Below are 26,669 nucleotides of genomic sequence, written 5' to 3'. Positions count from 1 at the left end.
TGAGTTGGCATACAGAATAGTCAGAGGCAGGGACTCTGAAAGATGAATTTAACTTTTGAAATGCCGGTAAGTGATGGAAAGAGGTTATAAATGATGTAGGGAAGCTATAGGAAAGTATGTCCAAGGTACCGGAGAGCTAGGGAAATTGCTAGAAAAATTCCTTTCTAGCAGAAAAAAAGGAAAAAAAAAAAGAAAAAAAAGAGAAGAAAAAAGATTTTGATGGCAGACTTTAAGAGCTGGAGGTGACCTCCAATATCTTGTGGTCTGGCCTCTTTATTTTAAGATGAGAAAACTAAAATTACTTAATTACCCTTAAATCTAAATGAGTTATGCCCTTTTGATATTCTTGATGAAGTTTTTTGAGTCTTTAGTTAGATATTCAATTCAGTGAACATTTATTAAGTAACTACTTTGTTGTGGGTCAAGGGAAAGGCATTGTGATATATTGGATAGAGTGCTGGTGGTGAAGTGGGAAAGAATTGGTTTCAAATTTCACCTTTAAGGGGTACTTGCTGAATAAAGATGGGAAAGTCACCTAACTTTTCCATGCCCAGGTAACTCTGAAGATCTAAGTTGGAGCACTTGCAATCCCTATTAGTGAGGGAGTTTTCATATCAAGAATTCCCCACATGGATGAAATCACAGAATGAGCAAGAAAAAATGAATGAGCAAGATATTGCTAAGCACTAGGGACACAAAGATTTTCAATGATACAGCTTTTGTCTTTAAACAGCTTATGTTCTTCTGAGTGACAGTGCAATGGATCATAAAAACAAAATTTGGGCTGATACCTTTTTACAACTTTATTTTAACATATACTGAAATATTTTGAGTTTCAAATTCTCTTCCTCCTTCCATCCATTCACCCATCCATGGAGAAGACAAATGATATTACAGTGTTATTTATTTTAACCTTAATTTAAAAAAATGCTGCTCACAACTTTTAGTCTTATTTAGGATATTGAGAAGTTACATGCCCTACTAAGACCCATATAGTTTATAAAACACAAATAAGCATATTAAATATTAAGAGGATGGTTGGACAAAGAAGAGATCCAAACATATTACTCTATGAAAACTTGAGCAGGAAGAGAACAGTGTAATGCTGAGCTGTGAAATTTCATTGGTTGCTTTTATTGTTTCTATAGTCACCTCTGGCAACTTGGTCTATCTCTGGCTCTACATACTCAGTGCTGCTGGCTATTTCTTTAACCTATCAATGTAGTTCATTGGACTTTCTGTAAATGAATTTGTTAAAAGCTATGAGAATTCCTTCTCTCTCTTCATCTTGTAAGTCAAGTCACTCATGAGGGCTGATTTTGCTTGCAAAATAAAGGACATCCATGATTGGAATCCTTATCTGACTGACACAGATGGAACTTCAATTCTTGGCTTACACTTTTGGAGTATAGACAAGATGAGCAAATGGGCACCTTCCTTTTTTCTTATTTCAGTGAAGGGTATACAATATATTGTTCTCAGTAGAATGGCTCATCAGGAAAATGAACTTTAGGATTTCTTTTTATAGTTACTTTTAAATGTGGTCTCATAATTCAGAGACTGTAGTGTTGTGTTTTCCTTCTATTTTATATCCCCATAATTGAGAGTCGTAGAGAATTCTCATAAGGAAACTAAGTGAGGCTGGAGGGAGATGACCTTTGAGCTGGATCATGAGATAGGATTTTGACCGATAAAAATGGAGGAAAGGTCTATGAGCATTTTAGGTAGAGAGAATGACATGAAAATGGGAAAGGATGACTTCTAAAAATAGAGAGGGAATTTGGTTAGAGCACTGAGTACAGATAAGGAAATAGTGAAATAAGTTATACAATAAGGATCCAGGAAGGTTTTTTAAACCTGGAAGTGACAGGATCACTTTACTAAAAGAAATCTATCAGCAATATATAGGAAGGATTACAACAGGAACAGGCTGGCTGAGGAGAGAGAGATGAGTTAGGAACTTAATGTAATAGTCCTAAATGGGAATGCTTGAGGGATAGTAGCTATTTAGATTGTCAGCTTCTTGAAGGCAGGAACTATCTTTTGCATTTTTTTTTTGGTATCTTCAGCATTTAGCACAGACCCATATATTAGGTACTTAATAAATGTGTATTGATCAATTAATAATTGATTAATGAAAAGGCAAGAAGCAATTCACCAAACAGAATTTAATAATGGGATATGGAGAGAATAGGAGTCAAAAAGACTGAGAAATTTTTTCTCTGGGGTTGCTGGGGGAAATGGTGCCTCTCACCGAATTAGAGAACTTAGGAGGGAGTAGTAGTTTTGGGGCCTACTTTAGATAATATTTTAGAAATCTCATCAAGTCCAATTGTGTCATATTACTGATAAGGAAGAAGGGAAATGACTTGGTTCAACATCACGCAAGTTGTATTTGGACATGTTGAATTCCAGATGTGGCAGGATTTTTATAAATGATGATAATGGTGGTGGTGATGATGATGCTAATGGGATGTGTTGTGTAGCTCAAGAAAAAAAAGCTTGAGGCTAGAGAGGTAGATTTAGGAAATATTCTGCATAAAATGGATAGTTGAGCATAAAATGTGCTGGTTAATAGTTTCAAAACTATTAAATAGAATAAACCAGGTAGATCTCAACCCCACAACACAGGTCTTATTTGGCCACAGCATGATTTTTACAGCTAAGTAGCCAAAAATTTCATGAGTGTATAAACATATATCCATATGTCTATGTATAAATGGAAATTACACACACAACTTGAATCAGATGCCATCATATTGGATATGCCCTGCTTTATCTAGTTCATATATCACTGTGTTAAGTATTCAAGATATTATTGAGAATGATGATTTTTGTACCAAGTTTTCCAGTGGTCAGGAAGGTATTTTGTACATTTCTTACATACCTATCAACCATTCTATCTTTGTATTCTAATAATTTTTCTACCTGCTTGATGTCCTATGATATGGTCCTTGAGGGCCAGGACCATGATTTTTTTAATCTTTGTTTTCTGTCTAGTATCCATTGTATCTTGTACATTTTTTTACAGAGCCTTTTTCCTCTTGAAATGGGGAACTCTGGGTGAGAAAACTTCTACCAGTGTAGATCAGCACTTAACAACTCACAATCTTAGACATTTCCCTGGGGCACTAAAAAGTTGTGATGTGTCCAAAGTCACATAGACAGTTATAGCAGAAATTGGACTTGAATTGAGGTCTTCATGTCCTGGAATCAAGCCCTCTATCCCTCTGCCATGATATCTCAACCAATTGATTTTGCATTTGATATACTGCTTTGGGAAACTGTGTTAATGTCTGTTCTTTTATCCATTTCCTGTTTTTCAGCATTAATGGTTGACTAGATAATGTTGTAGTTAGTTTCAATTAGGCAATTTATGTTTTTTTGTTCTTTGAACTTTATGTTGATTTTGATCTTTCTTCTAAATGTTAGTGGTTTGTAGTACATAGTACTGATTTAGATAATACTGATACATAGTAGTACATAGACTACTGATTTGGAAATGACTTCCAAATTGATTAGTCATTTCTTGCATATTAGCATAAAATTGATTTCACTTCTTTTTGTGACATTATGCTGTCCATATCTAATACCTCATGACTTTCTTTTTGAAAATAGTATTCATGACATGTAGATGTGGTATGGTTTCGTGCTCTACAAGCCTTTGGCTTCTCTTCTTCCTTACTCTTCAGTATCTTTTCCCATGTTTTCCCCCTCCTATATCCTACCTTTTTACTAAAGTCACCATAGTGTATTTTAATATATGTTGATGTAATTTTAAGAGTCTTAGGCTCCCTATGAAATTTCTCTGCTTCTCTATCCTCTGTACTAGGGGCCTAAGGTTCATAAACTTCTTTTTCAGATGTTCCAATAACAACATTTCAAATATAATTTATTTCCTTTATAATTTGATGTAGCCTATGTGTTTTTTACATTAAAAATATTATTTTTAGAAGGGCTTCATAGACTTCACTAGATTACTAAATGGGCCATAACACAAAAAAGTTTAAGAAACTCTACTATAAAATAAAATCTGGTACATAAACTGCAATTATTTTAACAATAATCTTTTTACAAATGACCATTGCGTACTATACAAAGTACGTATTAAGGTGATGCCCCTTATTACCTTTGAATGAACAATAAAAAGCATTATTTTCTTTCTCCCTATCCAAGGAGAACCCATTTTAACCAAATGGAAAGATGGTCTTTCCTCTTTAATTTTTATTCATAGCAAGAATGTCAAAAATAATTTGACTCAGATCATCCAGTAATGTGTTCACTCACTAGACAAAGGATTTCACATTTGGAGTGTCAACAGAGAAGACAGCTGAAAAACTGTGATCCTTAGTGTTTACTAGCCCCTTTCCCTCCTCCCCTGGCATTACTGAAGAAATAGAAGAGAATATCACAGATCTGAAGGCCATTTTGTACTTTTAAGTACAAAATGGCAACCTGTGTTTTAGAGGTTTGCCATAGCCAAAGAGCTCACCACCATGTAGCCAGCCTGCTAGTAATTAAGTTCTTATGTGTTTAAGTTGGTCCTTGAAAATTAGATTTAGCCTGATAACAGGGGCCATATGTGCAGCTTCTGTAGTACAGTAGGGCTTGCCAGCTCCTGTGTTTCATTGACTTCTTAAAGATATCAGTCATTTCTTTGCCAGAATGAAGCATCAGAGATGGACTTCAGCTGAATGTTTACTGAATTTAATTTATTCCAGGTTCAGTGTCTCAGCTTTTCATAGTATTACTATTCATTCAAAGCTCTAATTTTTTTGGATATTGTTTGATTAAAAATAAATCTTAACCTATCATTTGTGAATTTGGCTTTCAAAAATATTTTGGTAATTATTATTGCAATATCATTAGTAAAATTTTATGCATTCAAAACCATTATTCTGAAAAGGGGTTCATAGGCTTCATCAAACACTTACAAAGGAGTCCATGACACCAGAATGGTTCAGAATCCCTATTTTAGATTATTGGACATTTCTATTCTCTAATGGAAGAAAATAAGCATTTTTAATGAGAAAATGCTCTAAATGTCACAAGAATCTTTTAAAAGCAACTTTCAAGTCTTTTTTAGATTAGAGAAAAAAATGCATCTCTTTGGTATTTAAATTTTACATGAGATTCTATTGGAACTGCCTAATGGAGCACATGTAATACAGGGGCATTCTCTTTTCTTAGAAAAAATTGTAGATTTCGTCTCTTCTGTGTGCCACTCCAATTTCATCTGCACAATGTTTCCATGCATTTTAACCTGCCATTTAATTTTGAGAGCATTGTTTAATTTTTATAAATTCTTCAAATGTATAAAAGTTCTCTGCAGTCATTTCCAAGCCTTGCTTTTTTTTTTCTTAAGGGAGGAAATTTGCAAAATAAATTAATCTTGACAAGCAGCTTGCTTTTTCCTTCTCCCTTTCTTCACCCAGTCTCGCACTAGGAGAAAGGTGGAGTGGGGAGCAGTAAAAACGTTCCAACTATATAGGAAAAACAATTTTCAAGGAATCTGAAGTACTAGTCAAAAGGTAATTAACCAAACAATTGGCACAGTGATTCAGATTTTTTTATTAATTAAAGCATTTCCTCTAAAAAATTATAGTAGACAATATTGTTTGCTGACATAAGTATACACTTCTTTGAAAGTAATCCCTCAGAGGACAGTTAGGTATCTCAAGGATTGAGATCTGGGTCTGGAAAGGGTAGGCCATGGTTTCAAATCTAGCCTTAGATACCTCTTAGCTGTGCAATTCTGAGCAAATCACTCAACTCCCATTGCCTAGCCTTTATCACTCTTCTGCCTTAAAATCAATATATATTCTAAGACAGAAAGTAAGTGTTAGAAAAAAGGTACTCTCTTCTTTAGTCTTTTCATGATAGTAGGCAGAGTTGGGCCTAACAATAAGATAATAATAAGATAATAATAATTAGACAATAATAAGTAGTTAATATAACAGATTGCTAGAGTCAGGAAGACTTGGGTTCAAATCCCACCTCAGAGTATTACTGTCTATGTATCCCTTAGCAAGTCACTCAATTTCTCTGAGCCTCAGTTTCCTCAAATATAAAATTGTGACCAAAATATCTGTAGTAATTTTACCACACAGGGCTATTGGCAGGATTAGACTAAATAAATTGTATAAAGTATCAGTTATTAACTGGCATTTTAAGATTTGTCCCAAGATACAGGAACAGCAATATATTTGATACCAATTTCACTGCATAAAAATCAAAAAGAAGCATCTTTAAAGATAATAGTCCATATGATAGCTATAGTGTTTAACCTTATTTCACAACAACTTTGTGAGGATGGTGATACAGGTATCATTACCCTCACTTTGGAAATGTGGAAACTGAGGCTTAGTGAGCCGATAACTACACAGCTAATTGTTGGGATAGGATCCAAGCCTCTTGAGTTCAAGTCCAGTGTCCTTTCCCTGTGAATAGCCCACCAGACTACCTCCTTAATTGTTAGTAATCAGTGGAGGGTAGATTGTGATTATAGATGATATAGGTTGAATTATTAAATTGGAGACTGTAACTTACACATATATTGGAAGAATAACACAATGAGAAATTCAAGGCAGAATGGTTCCCCCTCTTGGATCCCCCCCCCCAAAAAAAGAACTATAGAGTAAAGATCCACTGGAGCAGCTATACATTGTTGTTCCTGTATGTGAGATAGACAGTCCTATAGTAGATACGAAATTTTTCTCAAAGCTTCCATAGCTCAGTGCAATTCTCCTTTTGTTCCATACACATCAAACAACATTCTGCTATTAATCAAGCTTCCCCAGTCACTGGTACCCAGAAGGGGGTGCCCATACTAAGCACACATCATTGAATAAATGCCTATTGGATTGAATTAGAAATAGGGACTATATATGGGCATGCCAGGCTTTAAGTCATATTTTAGATTAACAAATGATCATTTCTTGTTTATGAATTAGACTTCTATTTATTTGCTTAGCATGAATCAGTTACCCAGAGCTTGATCATCTCCAGGGCAAAGGGATAAAATAAAATTTCTCAGTCGGTAAAAGGACTAAGCGGGCTATGGAAAAGATAGGTAAGAAGCAGAAATTGTCATCCAGACAGTGTTCCTTTATCCTTAATTCACTGTATCTATTCACTATTTTCCTTCTCCTCATCCTCAAAAAAAGTCTAAATTTATGAAATTTTATCATATCTATGTCTATATCTATGTCTATCTCTCTCTCTCTACTTCTCTTTCTGTCTCTCTGTCACTATCTATGTCTGTCTGTCTATCTATCTATCTATCTGTCTGTCTGTCTGTCTGTCTGTCTATATACATATATATATATATATGTATATATATATATATAGAGAGAGGGAGAACTTATCTATAGTTTTAGGAAAAAGAGAAATCATCAAAATCCACAGTTTATCTCCACATATTATTTGAACTAGAAGCTCTGCCTCTACCCAAAGTAAACATCAGAGCAGTTATCAGGAAGAAAAATTCATTTCTTTCATCTCTGTTTTTGTTTCATTTCTTTGTTGCATCTCCACACCATCCCCCTACCTTCTTTCTGTTCACCATCTTGGGGAGCAAGGCAGATAGGGGAAAGATAATGTCCTTATTGGATGAAGGTCCTCCAAGGAGGTGAGCTTTCTAAAGTAACATAAAAACCAAGTAATTTTAAGACTAATTGGACAGCCTCATAGAATCCATAGGAAAAGTAGTATAGAGGACCTGCTGGGTAAGGTGTGAATTTGTACAGCAGAATAATTAAACTATTTATTTCTGATCTATCTTGAATTCTGGCTTAACAGAAGTATAGTTCAACTGAATCTAAAAATTGAAAAATTGTAGAATTAAAGAGACTTTGGCATCCATGAAGTCTGATTCATGGCTCTCCTATCACATAGCTGAGAAGTGGTCATTTATTCTCTGTTTGAAGACCTCTAGCAAAGGAGAACCCAGTACTTCCAAGGCAGCAAATTCTATTTTCAGAGAATTTTCCCTGATATCAAACCCAAGTTCACCACTCTTTCAATTTCCACCCATTCTTCCTGGTTCTTCCCTCTGAGACTAAACAAAACAAGTCTTAAGCCTCTGCCACTTGTCAGCCTTTTAGATCCTTTTTTTTTTTAAAACCATTACTTTCCTTCTTAGTAACAATTTTATGACAGAAGGGCAAGGGCTAAGCAATTGGGGTTAGGTGACTTGCCCAGGGTCACATAGCTAAGAAGTAGCCAGAGCCAAATTTGAACCCAGATCCTCCTGACTCCAGGCCTGGCACTCTATCCACTGTGCCCCCCTAGATGCCCTCCACCTTTTAGATTTTTGAAGATAGCTTTCCTGTCCCCCATGAACCTTCTCAATTTAGATCAAGCATCCCCAATTCAACCGACTTTCTTATGGCATAGATTTGAAACCATTGACTGTCCTGGCTAATCTCCTCTGGATTCTTTCCATCTCATCTATGAATGCCCCTTCTAAACTGTGGTAAACCAAAGTAATCACTCCCTAAGTAGCAAGGGGCCCCTTGGGTCACTCCACTGGTAAAAATCTCCTTCTAAATTGACATCAACCCATGAATGGTTTTCATTTTTTCAATCACCAAGTACTTTTGAATTATGTAAGCATTTGTGTTCACTCTCATATATTCTGTTTATTTATTTAAAAATCCTTATCTTCTGTCGTAGAATCAATAAAAAGTATCACTTCTAAGACAGAAGAGCAGTAAGGACTAGGCATTGGGGGTTAAGTGATTTGCCCAGGGTCACACAGCTAGGAAGTGTCTGAAGCCAGATTTTCAATCAGGTCCTCTTGACTCCAGGCCTGGCTATTTCTCCACTGAGCCACCTAGTTGCTTCAACATACATTCTGTTTAAATCATGGGTTTTTAAACCTGATATCCATGAACTTGATTACCTTTTTTAAAATTATTTTTATTATTTTATTTTAACATAATTAGTGTCCTTTGTAATATTATGTATTTTATTTTATGCATTTGAAAATGATATTGTGAGAAGGAGCCCACCCAGAAGCTTCCAGACCACTTTGGGGGCCTATGACATGAAAAAGGTTAAGAAACCCTGATTTAGAGGGTCTGTTGAACCTAAAAAGAATTTATTCATTAAGAACCAAGAAAGGTGGAAGCTGGGTAGCTCAGTGGATTGAGAGCCAGGCCTAGAGACGGGAGGTCCTAGGTTCAAATCTGACCTCAGACACTTCCCAGCTGTGTGACCCTGGGCAAGTCACTTGACCCCCATTGCCTAGCCCTTACCACTCTTCTGCCTTGGAGCGAATACACAGTATTGACTCCAAGACCAAAGGTAAGGGTTCTAAAAAAAAAAATTAAAAAAAAAAGAACCAAGAAAACAAGTGATATGATAACAACCATATTGTAAAAACAAACAGATTCAAAAGACTTGAGGAATTTCAAAGCATTGATCCACCACTACCCCTGGCAGATCAATAATGAAGAGTGCTGCCCTCTTTCTAATAAAGAGGCAAAGGAATATGCAGAATGAGGCTTAGTTTGAGCATGGCCATTGTGGGAATATACACACACACACACACACATTGCTTGACTGTCATATATTTGATGCAAGGGTTCTCTTTTTTTCTTTTTTAGGGAGGGAGAAAATGATATTCTTGATCATTGAGAAAAATTTAGTTTAGAAAAAGAATCTTCTCACTAGTATCCATGAGGAAGGCTGTCTTTAGACTAAATGGAAGTCATCCCTCATGCCTCCAGTGGTTGAATGTCTCTCAAAATTCATATGAATCTCTGACACTATCTTAGTTTTCTACCACTTCTTAGTACCTAAGCCATCATTAAAGAGCTCTCGATGAAGTTGGGAGATACAAACTGGATCCTATCTCTGCTGTGTCTGTTTTCCAGAAGCAGCAAGAAGCTCTTGGCAAAGACTTGTAGAGAATCCCCTAATGGGCAGTGCAGAATTGGTACTAAACTGGCACCCTGAGACTCCCTCAGGCACTACCTTCTTTTCCTTTTCTCTGAATCTGTTTAACTCTTCATTCACCTGTATTTAGATAATACTAAAAATAACTACCATTTATATAGCACCTAATGCTGTGTTGGCAAACCTATAGCATGGGTGCGGGAGGGGGCTGCTCCTCTCCCCCTCTCTACTGAGTCTGAAGTCATTTTTCACTTCACCCACCCCTCTGCCCGGCAGCCCAATGGGAGTGCTTCCTCTCTCTCCTGTCTGGGTTAAGGGGGCAACTCACATGTGGCGTGAAGGTGCAGTTTGGGCACTTGGGTCTCTAACAGGCTCACCATCACTGACCTAGTATGCCAGGTGCTGTGCTAAGTGCTTTAGGTAATCCAGATGGCTGAAGAAATAATGCATTTCAAAACTTCTGGATGTAAATCTGCCCCCCAGTAAATGAATTGTTTAGAAATGATACCTCCAGGTTTAAAATATATGTCACACTGTAATAGATTTTTGCATACTTGAGCCCCTAAATAGTTGCTCTATTTTTATTAAAATGCAATACAAATGCCTTTCAAAATCTTATAATTTGTTCTGAGAATCAAACTGATAGATGGATGGAAGTTTCTCACATCTGTAAATGGAACTCATTTCCCATGAGCTGGCAGTTATAAACACAATTGGAAAATCTAAGTAATTTTAGAAGTAATTACATGTAACCAGGTAATGTCTAAACCATCTGACTCATAACTAGACAGTGACAGTGCTGCTATAGCGTGTTGGACAGGGATTTGAGAAGCCTGGTGCTATGGAAATTTAATAGCTCATTTAATATCTTTCCTTAAATAGTAGTAGCTTATCCCCTCAGGAAAAAGGCAAGGGTTAGATCTAACACAAGTAGCTGAGAACAGTAGGTTTATTCAGATCCTCGAGTTGTATTTGATTTGTAATGCATTATTCTCCTGGTCCTGTGTTTATAAAAATTCCTTAGCTCTTACCACCTTCACTCCCCATTTAATCTCTTCTATACTTTATTAAATCAAGTAAATTATTTGTTTCTTTAGCCTCTACCACCACCACATGGAAGCACATTGAAGCTTTAAAGTGTTTGTAACTAGCTGTGGTTCCAAGGTGATAGGCTATGGTTCATTTGTTCATTTCCCATTAACTTAGTTTCCTGTCGCTCCATTATGGATGAGTATATATGTGTATGTACGTATGTATGTATCTATTTTTATTTTTCATTTCCCTGGTGCCAATAACAAACTACTCTCAAACTTCTGGGGTCCAGAACTACCAAAGCGTTCAGTGGGAGTGGAGCTGTCTTACTCAGTACCCCTTTAGGTCATCTCACCTTAGACTCTACATTCTACATGCCATTCTAAGGGAAGCAGTCTCTAAGATGGCAACCCAATTTCAAAAGACTTTGTCTTCTCTAGGGATGGTGCCTAGGAGAGAAACTATGATATACTCAAATTTTACACTTTGGATACCAAATGGATGAATGCCATGGTAAATAATGGCATCTAGTGACAATTATCAAGCATATATCTGCCAGAATGAGGATGAGGCAGCCTCATCTCATTCATTCTGAGAAATGTTTAATGACCTGGAAGAACAGGGTCACTCAAAAATTATTTTCAATGTAGGTAGGGTCGGTTTTCTTTTTGTCTATTAAGGGATTCAAATTAAACAATTTTCTCATAAAGTTTGACATATAACCATGAATCAGTAAGGAATCCACTTTCAGGGGGGAAATAAATCAAGATAACAAGCCTTGAATCAGAAATGCCAAAGGCTTAGAAAATGACTTTTATTAAGTATATAACATTTTAAACGTAAGCACCCCATTTGGAACTCAAAAATAATGGTATTTTGCCCCATGGGTTTGAAAAAATCAGTCTTCAAACTGATCACCTAGCTTTTCTATCTTTTAAAAGATGGTTATTTTTGTTCACGGTATTTTTTTTTTTCATTTCAGCTAACCTTATAATTTCATAAGGAGTTCAACCCAAAATGAGAATGAAGCCTAATCCTTATTCTTATAGATTCCTGCTTGGTAGAGGCTCTCAACCCATGTTGTAATGAGGTTAGCCCAATTTAAAGGCTTTTCACCTTTGTTTGAAAGCAGAATTCATTTTAAAAATAAGAAACGCTAGAGGAAGAAACCTTACTAATTTCCATTTACTGATAGCTCATGAAAATCTTTGCAGGGAGCTGCTTATATGCTCACAGCCAGTTATTTTATTGTATACTCTAAACAAAACATGTGGAAGTAAAGCTCCAAATTCTGATATTAATGTTTTAATTTTTGAGGCCATATTCAGTAGTCCATGATTGTACTATTCAAAAAAGCGTACCAGGAGTGAGGCCAGAGGGCTTTTTATGGAGCTGATTAATTCACTTGGTCTATGCCTTGAATAGACAAGTGATTGAAATCCTTGCCATTAGGCTCAAAGAACAAATTAAGAACCTGACAGAATGATCAAATAAATAACTTGGAGGGAACATTTTCTGTTTGGAGAGTATATTTATAGAGCTGCTTCAGCTCTAAGAATGAGTGTCTCTTTATAACAGGAGTTACAGTTGATGTCAATGTAATGTTTTAAGAATTATAAAGTATAAAAATTATACTATGTATTCATAGCTATGTGTATTTATGTATAGGAGAGGGGATTTGAACCAAGGCGTTCCACATATTTACACAGTTTACAAATTTTACAAACATATAAATAGCATATTGAGGACTCATTCCCCTTCTAACTTATTCTGCTCCCAAGAAGTTCCCCCAACTTTTTCTTTTTTTTTCCAGTACTTATAATAAATAGTACACAGCACATAGTAGGTGCTTAATTAATGGTCCTGCCTTGATTTGTGTGAATGAAAAGACAAAGCATAAATAATGCCACTGTTTCATCCTAGATTTTCTGTCAAGACCCTGATTGACCGATCCTGTTTTGAGACGATTGATGACTCATCCCCGGAATTTAACAATTTCGCTGCTATTTTGGAACAGATACTAAGTCATCGGCTAAAAGGTAAGTGCCAACTCCCCACCTTATTTCCCCTACCCCAGAATGTTTTTTCTTTATGCTGAATTAAATGTTTTAAATTGATCCATATAATTGAGTGTATTGGGGGCCTGAGGATGCTACATCCCTGTGAAATGAGAAACTGATTTAAATACTCCCGAGCTGGAAAGTAATTGATGGAGAGTCCTGCTTGTAGAAATTCTTGAATCAGTGCTCCCAGACCAACTTACTCTCATCTCTTGAACAAAGTGGAAAGTAGAGTGTATTTGTCAAGTAGAAAGAGAAATAAAGCAATTTTCAAGTAGATGGAGCAAGAAAGCAATTTTCCCTAAAAAAAAGGAACTCAAATCCAAGCTAGGGTTTACACTACAATACATAATAACTTTAAGTAAGGGATGATTGTTAACTACATCTCATCAAAGACCTATAAGATGAGGGCATTTGGGGGATATTATTGGTTGTTCTTTGCCTCTATTTCCTTGGACTTGAAAAATTATAAATGTGTTAGCACCGGATAAAAAAGGGGTTATGTGAGTAGTGTTTGACTTTTATTCATTTCAGAGAAATCAGTCTTTATAAATAGAAAACATCTATATTAAAGATTCCAGAAAACTCAAAAGTTAGAAATAGTCTCATCAGATACTAATGCAACCCGCACAGATACAGGTAAAATATACTTTTCATGACATTCATTATGTAGCATAAAACTCTTTATAGCTTCATTTAAAAACATTTCATTACCCCCTTGAAATTGCAAACATTTCTTTAAAAATTACCATTCTCTAAGTGTTCAAAAGAAACTAAAAGTAATGTTATTTCTACTCAGATAAAACTGTTTTTGGCGGGTTACCTTTGCATTATTAGTGACAGTTTCAGAAATTAGCATTCTGCTTTCCAGAAGTTGAAATATTAATTTTTTTTCTCATTTTGAGGGTGATAAAAGAACATGGAATCAAAGTGACTAGGTTCTATTATAGAGTTGATTTAAGAAGTCTTCAAGAAGGCAGCTAAGTGGTACAGTAGATAGAGGACTTTCTGGAGTCAGGAAGACCTGAGTTCAAATCTTACCTCAGACAGTTACTAACTGTGTAACCCTATCAGTCACTTAGCCTCTGTCTCTGTTTCTTCTTCTGTAAAATGGGACAGGGTAGGTATCAACAAAGATAATTTTCACAAAGCTCTTAGCAAAATGCCTGGCACATAGTAGGTATTTAATAAATGCTTGTTCCCTTCACTACTTAGGAACTTATATGCTGTATATACATCATAGAAAAAAATATCTGGAGCCAGGTGGGTGCTAAAGAGCTTGGACCAGGAAGAGAGTCCCTCTCTGATAACCATGTTTATTTTTTCAGGAACAAAACCAATTATTTCAGAAGAGACTCTCTTATCTTATAATAATGTCAACACTGTCTCAGAATTGATTAAATAAATTTAATTTAGGAGAATAACAAAAATGAGAATTCCTAGGTAACCAAGTAGTAACAGCAAATTATAGGACCAGGAGGAAAGTCAGATTTTCCAATGATATTCCCACTATAGCCAAGGAATAATGATACATGATCAATAATCTGCTACTTTGTGTTTCTGTCATTCTCTTAGTCACTATAAATCATTGGGAGATTGGGATAAGTATAGTTATGAATTGTGAAATAAATAATCTCTAACTTTGAGAGAAATTTTAAAGGACCTTCCTGATAGGGACAATAGTATAGTCATTTCCACTTTTTAGTTTTCTAATGGATCATGAATGACTTTTCCATTTTGGGGTAGTTGGAGTGGCTTTTATATATTATGTATGTATATATTATACAAAACCTGAATAATTCTTGGCACCTTGACAAAAATTAAAATTCAGGATGTATATTTTCTTGGCTTTATCACATTTAATATCTCTAAAACTACCACTTATTTCAATATAGTAGGGTAAGAAAATAATAATAATAACAGAAACTAGAATTTATATACCATTTTAAGGTTTGCAAAGTGCTTTACAAGTATCTCATTTTATCCTCACAATCCTGGGTAGTAGGTTCTCTTATCCTCATTTTATAGATGAGGAAACTGAGGCCAAGAGAAGTTACATGACTTGCTCAGAGTCACAATTGTAAGAATCTGAGGCAGGATGTGAACTCAGGTTTTCCTGACTCTTAATTCTAGTGCTCTATCCATTTCACCATCTTCCTCAGGAAGGAACAGGCCCACTTTATACATGATAGATTGTTTCAGAACAAGTGAACTTGAAAGCTGAAAGAGTAACTTTTTAAAAAATCCCTGATATTGAGGAAAGAGATGCCCAGTTCCCATGATTAAAGTAGAATTAGCTACAAATCTGAAAGGGATCTTAGAGGCCAACTAGTCACTCAATCTCATTTTACAAATTAAGAAACTGAGGCCCAGGGAGATTCTTTGGCCATGGATGTTTTAATCTGATTATAGTATTGAATCAGTTATCCAGAACTCATTGACAGATTATCCTTTATTACTAGAAAAAAGCCTAAAATCATAAATTTAGAAGCATAGAATAACAGAATCAGAATCTTACATTTAAAGGGATCTCACAGGGTCAATCTAGAGAGAGGTAAAAGGGCTGAGTATGTAGAGAGCTGAATTTGGGATCAAGGTCTGGTTTCAAATCTTGCCTCTGCTATTTGCTATTTCAATGACTGTTAATCTCTCTAAGGTTTAGTTTTCTAATTTTGTATTTTTTATTAAGTTGACTAAGACACTGAAAATTATTGTTGGGTTTTTTTTTAAGTCTGAGTCTCCCTATTTCACTGAGAAATTCAGGGACTACTCACAGGCCTGGCCCCACTTCATTCATCATGGTAGCTTTGACTTTACTGTTTTCTGGCTTAGACTAGTTCATCCCAATCACTTACTCTTCCCTCACCATTCCCAAAGACTCACCATATTAATGCCAAACAGTGTAGATAGCCAATGGTTTTAGTCCACTATATTAGCAGGTCTCCTGAGTTAACGGAATCCATAAGCCCTCAAGTAGTAGGAATTATAGGTGTGTACCACCACTCCCAGAACACTGAAAGTCCGAAATGGCTACTCCATGATGACAGAATTAGTATGTGTAAAAGATAGGACTGGAACCCAGCTCTCCCTGACTCCTCTGCCAAGACTCTATCCACTGTATGACCCTGCCTCTCACCCCCATTTGTGAAATAGAATTAATTAATGCCTATAATGCTTTACTGTTATGAAGACCAAATGAGATCATGGAAGTAGGGTTCAATATTAATGTCACTTACTAACATCTTACCTACTGCAGCAATACCTTCTATGTTATTTCTTAGAGATGCTCATGCATGAAGTCTTCTCGTCAATGTTTCCAGTGATAAGGAGCTGACCATCTCACAATGGAACCCATTCTAATTGTTGGACAGCTCTCATTGGTAAAAAGCTCTTTGTCAGAAATTGTACAAGCCATCTATGAGCATTTGGAAAGCTCTTTGTCATAGTCCCTCTTAAGGCCAAACAAAATAAGTTCAACCTACCTTCTGGATAATACCTCTTCAGATAGTTAAGACTGTTATAACATCTTCACCAAGTCTTCTCTCTTTTGGGGTAAATGTCCACAGTATCACCTATATCCTAGATCATGTACCAAACTCACTGTTATTCAAGTCACCTTCTTCAGTTTTACCATTGCCTTTAAAATGTGCCACCAAGAGATGGATTCGATATTCCAAATATAGGACTAATGCCCATGTCGAGGCCAAGGTCCATTACAGATGTGTTAGCACTGGATAAGAGAGAGGTTATATGTATAGTGTTAGACTTTTATTCATTTCAGAGAAATCAGTCTAGAATCTCAGAATTGGAAGGCTCCTCAGAATAATAGGATCATAGATTTAGAACTGGAAGGAAATCTTAGAGGCACCTGAGTCCAACCATCCTTATTTTACAGAAACAGACTGAGAGGTGAAGAGGGACTTGTCTAGGGGAGGCTAGGTGTCTCAGTGGATAGAGAGCCAGGTCTGGAGATGGGTGTTCAAATCTGACCTTAGCTACTTCCTAGCTGTGTGACCCTGGTCAAGTTACTTAACCCCAATTGCCCAGCCCTTTTTGCTCTTCTGCCTTGGATATGATACTTAGTATTGATCCTAAGACAGAAGGTAAAGGTTTAAAAAAAAGAGTGACTTGTCTAGGATCATATAATCACTAAGTGTCTAAGCATGAATCTAGACCCAGCATTTCTTGGTATTTTTGATTCTAGAGCCAGCACTCTGTGCACTATGATGTCCCCTAGCAGCCCATCACTAATCTACTGTATCCCTGACAAGTGAGCATCCAGATCCTGTGACCTGGACTCAGCACTTCAGTTAGAGTAGCCACAGGCTGGATTGGCCTTTTTGGATCACATTGAGTTCAGAGACAACTATAACTGGGCCTTTTTTTGCATGAGCATCTGTGTTCAGGATCCTATAAAATTAATATTTTGATTCTGGGCACAGGATTTTGAAATTTATTAGGAACCCAAAAAAGAAATGGTCGTCAACAAACATTTATGATGTGTTTACTATGTGCCAGACATTGTGCTAAGTTCTGGGAATAAAAATAGAAGCAGAAAGACTAACTCTGCCCTCAAGGAAATTACATTCTAATAGAGGTGAAAGAAAACTATGAAAGGAAAATGAAGAGTGGTTTGGGATGGGGATGATGAGGAGCTTTCTGTGGTCGCATGGGAGAGAAAGTCCTAGAGATGAATGAAAACATGGTTGGATTTGGGGGTTTTCTTAAAAGGGTAGTTCTGTGAAGAATCAGCTAGTAAGAGGAAAAGGACATAAAGGCAGAGTAGAATTTCAATGTGAGAAGTCCAGTAGTGAGGATGAGGAGACTTTCTAGGGAAAGTCTACAAACTTAGGAATAGAGCTTAGAGAGGAATGTATCTTGTGCAACTGATGGGCAGGGAGGGAGGCATAGTTATCATTTTGGCCCGTTGACATTTTTAAAAATCCTAAATCTAATCCATTATATTAATTGTTATGCCTCCTTCCTCTTGATGTCAACTACAGATTTGATAAGCAGGTCTTCTGGGTCGTCATTCAAATCATAGACAAAAATATACAAGATCGAGGACAGAGAGTTCTTGGCTGACATTTATTCATTATTTTTTGGAGGACAGTTATTCAACTCTGACTCCACCTAATGATACTGTTTCATTCATATTTCTCTGTCTCATCTTTAGAATGTGTATTTTTGCCTTTCTTTGTACAATGCCTGACACAAAGTAAGCCATTAATAGATACTAATTAACTTACTGGTGGAATGATTTGTCCACAAAGAGATCTAGAGAGACTTTGTCATATTCTTTGTTGACATCATTATACGCTTAAATGAAAAGCGATCTCATCTACCAACATACATTTCCTAAAGCACATGCCCTGAATCTACATCCTTTATTCATAGGAGAGTTCATCGGCTTTACTTGGAGTGAACTTATTCTTATTTTGAACACAATTCAATTAATTGGTTCAACACTTTATTATTGTTGTTGTTGTTGTTGTTACCACCATCTATTATGAACTAGGTATTGGGCCAGTTCCTAAAAATACAAAGATGTATGGGACCTAAGCTTTGCTAGCAAGGATATTAGTCTCATGGGTATGGGAAGAAGATAAATGCACACATGCATCTGTATATATAGGGGACTGTGAGATCAGTGAAAAGAAGAACTCCAAGCAAGAAGTTACAAGACATCTGAGAAGAGGAGACCACTTTTCCTGGAGTTGGGGAGGGGATAGTTGGGAAAAGTTTCAAGAAGGTTATGGTTTGTGAGTTGGACCTGGAAGGATAGGAGAGACTTCAGTAGAAAGAAATGTTAAGAGAATCCATTCTAAGTATAGGAGATCACATGAACAAATGCATGGAAACCAGAGAGGGTAAGAATGAAGATGCGGGTTGGGTAATAGTTTCCATGAGCTGGAATATAGAATAAGAAGTCTGAACAGGTAGGTTGGTAGATTGGAAGTATATAATGGAGGGCCCCTTTTTTGCTTTTCAAATGGTTACCCAGGTAGCAGTGTAGAAGCTGGATTGAAGAAGAGATAGTCTGGAAGTAGGGATCCTAGTCAGGAAGCTATTATAGTAATCTAGACGGAAAGAGAGGGAGACCTTAATCAGGGTGATGGTAATAGGTGTGTGACCTGACTTGAGACTGTGGAGGTGGAAATGATAAGACTTCATAGTTAAGTACATATATAGGTTGAGGGAAAGAGAAACATCAAAGATACCTCCAAGGCCATGAGGCTCCAAGACTGGGAGAGTTGCCATTTGGAGAAATAGGGTTGGAGGAGAGCAACAAACTTAAGGGGAGAAGAGGATGGGAATGATGAATTCACTTTTACACATATTGAATTTGAAGGTCTAGTGGTGGAAATATTTAGTGGCTATTGGACATGTGGACATGTTGGCTTCTGGGAAGAGAGATTGGGGCTGGAGAGAGAGAGAAAAAGAGTAATCTATATAGAAATGATCATCGAAAGCATGATTGTGATGAGATCAAAGAGGGAGAGGGTATTGTTGTTTGTTCTTTGTACTCAGAGGACCAATGACATCATGATGTTGGGGTCAGGGTACAGTGTGTTCCACTGTGACCGATCCATCCCATCCCATATAAACTCAGAAGGCTCTATTACAGATTGCACAAGGCCAGAAAAGAGAAGAGGACCAAGGATAGGATCTCGGAAAAACATTCATATTAAATGGCAAAAAGGAGATCAAGAGATAGAACAAGACTAGTCAGAGAAGTACGAAGACAGTACACTATCATGACATCAAAATAGCTCACATTTTGTCGTGTTTAGAGGTTTACAAAGCATTGCCTCATACTTTTCCTGAGATGTAAAGCAAGTATCACTATCCCTGTCTTCCAGATAAGCAAACTGAAGCTTAGAAATGTGAAGTGATTTGCCCAGGATCAAGTAGTTAGTCAATGATAAAGGGATTCAAACCCAGGTCTCTGCTGAATCCAAGTCCATTGATCTTTTCTGTACCCCACTGGAGAGAGAAGGGAGAGTAATCAAGGAATCATTCTGCTACAAAGAGGTCAAGAAGAATGAAGACGATAGGAAAATAATCTTTAAATATAGTCTTAGGGAAGTCTATGGTGACTCTGAGAACAGTTATTTCATTAGAGCGGTGAGGACAGAAGATAGCCTATAAAGGTTTGAGGGGTGTGTGAATGGTAGGAAAGTAGAGAATAGGAGAAGATTCTCTTTTGATTATCACAATTTGTCTGTGCTTGTCAAACTCATTTGAATATTGTCTTCCCTCTAAACTGAAAGCTCTTGAGGGCAGGGACTATTTTTTGACATTCTTTGGATCACTATTGCTTGGTACAGTGCCCAACACAAAAGAGATCTAAAAAATCTTGTCTTTAGAAAACCTCATGATCTTGGCTAAATATGAAATTCTTTGTTATGTTGTGAACTCAGAACAAAAAATTATATTCTATTTTGAAACAGTACAGTTCAGAGACAAAATTGTTGGAGGTAGAGGCAAGAGATTTGAGTTTCAAACCTGGTTTTGTCACTAATTAATAGTGTGACAGAGGAAGGGATCATCATCTGCATAGCCATGGGCAAATGACTTTTCTTGTGTCAGTCTTGGCTTCTCCATCTGTGAAATGCTGTTTATGTTTGCACTACCTCCCTCCCTCTAGTGATTGTGGAAAAGTATTCTTTAAACCCCCAAAGTGTTCTATAAACATGAATTTTCAACAGGTCAAAATCAATAAAAAATATGAGCGTAAGTAGTTAGATTTTATTTTGGGCCCTGGTTTAACTTTGGGTATAGGTTGTCATGGATCATCCTTGTGGTTTGGGCTATGGCAGGAACACTATCTTTCTAACTCAGAGAACATCACTAACAATTTTAGTGATGGCCAAGCAGGCCCAAGCTCATCCCATCTTCAACTTAGTGATATTGGGAGCTGGCTTTTCTCAGCAGGTCAGCTGGATCATGGGCTGTTTTCTAGAAATCCTTCTACTATCTCTATTTTGATGATGTGATCTCTTATTTTATTCAGATCTGCCACTGTAATACCCTTCAGTTTAGGCTGAAAAATAGACAGTTGACTCTATTTAGAAAGGCTGTTGGGGGTAGCTGGGTAGCTCAGTGGATTGAGAGCCAGGCCTAGAGATGGGAGATCCTAGGTTCAAATCTGACCTCAGACACTTCCTAGCTGTGTGACCCTGGGCAAGTCACTTGACCTCCATTGCCCACCCTTACCACTCTTCTGCCTCGGAATCAATACATAGTAAGGTAAGGATTTAAAACAAACAAACAAACATAAAAAAACCCCCCAAAACAACAACAAAGGCTGTTTTAACCGACTCTCTCCTATTTCTGCTACTCTGCTGCTGCTGGTAGTGGTTTCGTCTACTAGCCTCGCTTCCCTGGCAACCTTTCCAAACACCACTGACTTGGTGGTTTTAGTATCTTTTTTTTCTGCTTATATAAATGTATATTGAATCAGAGGTATCTAGTGTTGCAGGGGGCCTTACTGATCTCCTTAGACAATATTGAATATGGTATTCCATTTATATTATATAAAAAATAATTCTGGGTGTCCCAGTGGATAGAGCAAAGGACTTGGAGTCAGGAAGATATGAGTTTAAATCTGACCTAAGACCTTTCTGAGTTATGTGACCTTGGACAAGTCACATTGTCTCTGCTTGCCTCAGTTTCATCAAATGTAAAAAGAAATGAGGATAACAATAGCATCTACCTCCCAAGGTTGTTGTCAGGATTAAGTAAGATAATATTTGTAAAATGCTATGCATATGCTAACTCTTATCATTATTATTTTATAATTATAGTTACTGTATTATTATCTTGGAGACATAACTAGTCTGAGAAAGTAGGTCTAACACAAGGGTTGGCAACGTATGGCTCTCGAGCCATATCTGGCTCTTTTGAGGGCCAGATATGGCTCTTTCTGCAGGACTTTACATTTTTTTTTCAGGTGCTGTTACAGGAGCGCACTGGGAGCACTGTACGGCTCTCATGAAATTACATTTTAAAAAATGTGGCGTTTATGGTTCTCACAGCCAAAAAGGTTACCGACCCCTGGTCTAACATATAAGGATCAGCTGAAGGAACTGAGTTGTTGGATTTTTGTTTTTGTTTGCTCTGGAGAAGACCTTGGGTTGAGAAGATTCAAATATTTGAATGACAGTTGTGTGGAAGAGGGGTCAGATTTGCTTTTCTTGACCCCAGATCACAGATATAGCAGCAAAGAGTGGACGTTTCAAAGACAGACTTAAGCTATCCCAGAGTGTAATAAGGTGCTTCCAAAGGATGTGAATGCCTCTTTCCCCTGAGCTCTTCCAGCAAAGGCTGGATGACTACTGGTCAGAATGGTGAAGAAAAGATTCCAGTTCAGGTTCACTGGGCACTAGAAGGCTTCTGAGGTCACATCCAACTCTGAGACTGTTTCTGAAGTCCAAATTTCCTCTTACAGATTTAGGCAAATGGACGTTTGTACCTTCTCTAAGGTCACACAGCTAGAACTAGATTTCCATTGTCCTGACTCCCAGGCAAGTTGTTCTTTCTACTATACTCCAAAGGATATCCTCTGGGATATCCTTTCTCTAAATTTTCACAGCAAGGAAAACCCATTATGTAATCCAGTATTACCCTCTATGGGTAAGGTTCTTTGGAGGCTTTTGTCCTTGGTGTCTTTGCAGACAGAGATCCTTTTGCAACATAAGTTCATGCGGTAACTTGCTGCAAGAAAATAGCTGAGTATTAAAAAAATGTTCAAAGTGGTTCTTCAGATTTTTCGGGCAGCACAAATTATAGGTAAAAAGATTCAGTTTGCTTGACTGTACTACTTAACATGCACACATGCACATGCACATATCATTGTTAGAAAGGAAAAATAGATTTTGGAAGGAAATTATGGCAACAGGAAAAATTGATTGGCTTATAATTAAAGAGTTATTTTAAGAAAAGTTCATTAAAATTTTGGTTTTTTAAAAAAAATCACTAGAATGAAATTTCTTTGAGGGCTAGAAGAGTAGAAAGAAGACTGGCTTCAGGAATCAGAAGTCCTGGGTTTAAATTCTGCCCATGACACATTCCATTTGTGACTTTGGACAAATCATTTAATTTTCTGTTGCCTCAATTTCTTCATCTATAAAATGAGGGGAGTTGGACTAGACTGCCTTGGACACCCCTTCCAGTTCTCAGCCTATGATATCCTATTTTCCTTCCTCAGTCCAGCACAGTGATTCCCAAAGTGGGCACTACCGCTCCCTGGTGGGTGCTGCAGCAATCCAGGATAGTGGTGATGGCCACAGGTGCATTGATCTTTCCTATTAATTGCTACTAAAATTAAAAAAAAATAATTTCCAGGGGGCTAAGTAATATTTTTTCTGGAAAGGGGGCGGTAGGCCAAAAAAGTTTGGAAACCACTGCTCTAGCAGGATCCTTACCACTACTGAGAAATAATCATTTGATTCCTGAGACAATTTAGATCACCTCTTTATTTAATCTAGTCAATTCTATCCACTCTAGAGACCTTAATAAAATGGAGACACCTAACAGGATTAATCTGAGCAAAGAACTTCTATCCTTTTAGCTCCTTGGCATACTGCATGCTGCTAAAGCTCAAATGCTAATGCTAATCTTCTTATGATATTAAAAGTTATTCAAAAGCAATATTTACATACTGGGTAATGATTTGAGAACAGATTAACAGAACAGAAGGAACTTTGCTGTGTTCCTTACATGGGCAGGGTGAGTTTGATGACCTCTTATTTACCAGGGTTCTTTATACCTTTAAAATTAAACCCCCCCAAATAAAAAAATTGTTTCCTAAGTTGTGAAAATAAAATGCATGTGCTAAGATTTAAGAGGCAACTAGATGGTGCAATGGACAGAATGGCAGGCCTAGAGTCAGGAAAACTCATCTTCATGACTTCAAATATGACCCCAGACACTAGCTAGGTGATTCTGGGCAAGTCATTCAACCCTGTTTATCTCAGTTTTCTCATATGTCAAATGAGCTACTGAAGGAACTGGCAAACCATTCTAGAATCTTTGCCAAGAAAACCCCAAAATGAAGTCATGAAGAGTTGGATGTGACTGAAATGACTGAACAACATCTAAGGACTATTTGGGTCTTTTACTGAGAGTGGGAAGAAATTAGGGTTGAAGGAAGAGCAATAGATGAAATAATTATACTTATTATTCTGTTCCATCCATCATACGTAGTAGGCCTTAGACCTGTGGGTCAGGCCCCTGCCCATTCTCGTGACTCTCATAGCATTCCGGCTTCTAAAGGGAATGTCCCAGGGGCATCTCAAACTCAGTGTATCCAAAACAGAAGTCAGTATCTTCACTCCCAAACTTACCCTCATCTAAACTCCCCTCTTTATTGTCAAGGCCGCCATCTTCCTCTCATTCACCCAGGCTTGAAAGCTTGGGGTCATTCTTGACTCTTGACATAGTCAAATCTTGTTTCTATGATCACATCTCTTGTGTAGGTCCCCTTCTCCCCATGCACACAGCCTTAGCCCTAGCTCTAGCTCTCATCACCTCTTGCCTGGCCTATTTTTGTAACCATATAACTAGTCTTCCAACCTTTTGTCTCCAACCACTCCAACCCATTCTCAACTTAATGGAAGGTGCTTTTTTCTAAAGTTATGCTCTTTGTTCAGGTTAACTTACTCCCCACACATGTGCTCAATGAGTTCCAGTGGCTCCCTATTGCCTGTGGGATCAAATATAGACTCCTTTGTTTGACCTTTAAAGCTCTTCATCCATCTACCAAATTTTATCTAGCAGCCTCATCCCCTCCCTATTGCAAATTATTTAGGGGTGTATCATCACACTTGGTTTAAGGAGAAATTAAGAAACTAAACAACGTGCTCACAGCAGATTCAGGATTTGAACCCAGGTTTAAAATCTAAAGCTCTTTTTGCTCAGTCATGCTGCCTCTACTTTAGCTTGGAATTGTGAAGTAACTTCCTGCTCCCAGTCATTTTTTGGAGTCATCCTAAAGCAATAGCTTATGATTGTTCCTTAACAAACACTATGACCAATAGACCTTTTCAGATTGGATGCCAGCCAAAGAATCAAAGCCCTTGTTCGTATCAACGAACTTTTGCAATGAACTTATACTATAAGGTATTTTGCATTTATCCCCCTTTAACCCCACCTCCCAAAGTTTTAATTTCCCATGTAATTTGGCATGATAGTGCTTTCTCTCTGGACCAATCACACTTTTCCATTACCCAAGCAGCCCTCAGGAACTCTGGCTTGGACCTCAAAGTTCTTCCTGGCTTAGAGGCTAAAGGTACCTCCCCATGAGGCCACCTTTTGAAGTACAAGATAAACACTGTGTTTTGTTAGAAACAATGGGTAAAAGATAAACCCATCCAGTTGGCTTTTGAATTCTATGTGTTTATTTTCAGATTTATAGAAGTGTGTCCAACCCTTGGTTCTCTGCATGCACACACATACAAAAAAACGAGAACTACATTGTTTTCATAGTGCACACAACTCCCCCTACAAGAACCCCGGCAACTAGAGGCAAAGCCTGATTAGGAAGATAAGGAACAGGCTCTGAAAGTTACCGGAATTTGGATCCATTAGACAATGAACAAGGTCATGGTGAAAAAACACCCTCCCTGTTTTTAGTCTGCCTTCCAAGTTTGACATTTGGAAATGCAGAAGAGCTCCAGTAAATAGTTGCATTGTCAAAAGTATAAAGGGGCAGAATTCGTTCTTTGGACATCCACATCCAAATTAAACTAGACAGAGATGTATTGTGGTAAATGGAGCTAAATCAACTCAACAGCCATTGGCAATAAAATGAACTCAATCAAACTCATTAATTCATAAATGGGCCATTGCCATGTTGCAGTAGCCCATATTAAGTATGACTGTGTGCATTTTTTGGGGAAAATAACACTTAATCTCCTTAGGAACCATAGAGGAATATTGCCCTTTCCTGCTGTAATGTTATGCAATTAACTTGACAGTTCATAGGACCCCAAGATTTAGAGAGAGACTTTTAGAGATCGAAGACCATAGTCTACTCCTCCTACATTTTATAGAAACAAAAATAGAAATGTTATGTGATATTCTTCTGGACACACCAGCTAGATAATTAGAATAGAGTTTTGGATTCACTCTTCCCTTCTAAATATCTACTAATTGTCTCATTTAGTGTTTCATAATCTATTTCTTTTTGTAGCTTTTGTTGTCATCTCTGGATAGAAACACTTATAAAGGTATTCTCTTGTTTTGGGTCTTTCATGCTTTATGTAATTTTATGAATATAACATCTTGGGAAACTAAAGAAAGAGTTCCTTATTTATTATTTTTTTACTCTTATAATTATAGATCTCTTAGATTCTCCAATAAAGAATAATTATGTGAGGCAACTGGTGTTGATTGGATACAGATGCATATCGGGTCCAAAGCATCCCCATTAAGTTTGGACTGGTCTTCAGTTTTAAGAGAGAACTGGAACTAGAATCTTCTTAGAAATGAGGATTTGTACTTTGTACAAATTTGGTGGATGAAATAAATTTCATTTGGTTCAGATTTAGACCTGATTTCTGAGGATGGTCCCATGTCCTGCTTCTCAAAGCCTTTTGGACTGGCAATGACAAGGAACTGGTGTGTATCCCTTGAGGCTTTTATAAGATATAACCCAATTTCTAGTGA

General features: G+C 37.1%; 1 protein-coding gene across 7 annotated transcripts in view; it reads left to right on the top strand.

Annotated features, from left to right (window-relative positions):
* Window positions 1-26,669, top strand: part of RUNDC3B (RUN domain containing 3B) — a 121,418-nt gene that overhangs the window by 8,326 nt on the left and 86,423 nt on the right. For all 7 annotated transcript variants that reach the window (XM_044679510.1, XM_044679513.1, XM_044679511.1 and 4 more), the window contains exon 2: window positions 12,859-12,974. In XM_044679510.1, the coding sequence (XP_044535445.1) occupies window positions 12,859-12,974 (116 nt within the window). The remainder of the gene's footprint in view (window positions 1-12,858; window positions 12,975-26,669) is intronic.

This window comes from Gracilinanus agilis, chromosome 5 (assembly GCF_016433145.1).
Source record: "Gracilinanus agilis isolate LMUSP501 chromosome 5, AgileGrace, whole genome shotgun sequence".
Taxonomy (NCBI): domain Eukaryota; kingdom Metazoa; phylum Chordata; class Mammalia; order Didelphimorphia; family Didelphidae; genus Gracilinanus; species Gracilinanus agilis.
The sequence above is the reverse complement of the archived record's forward strand: the minus strand, read 5'-3'. Positions and strand labels throughout refer to the sequence as shown.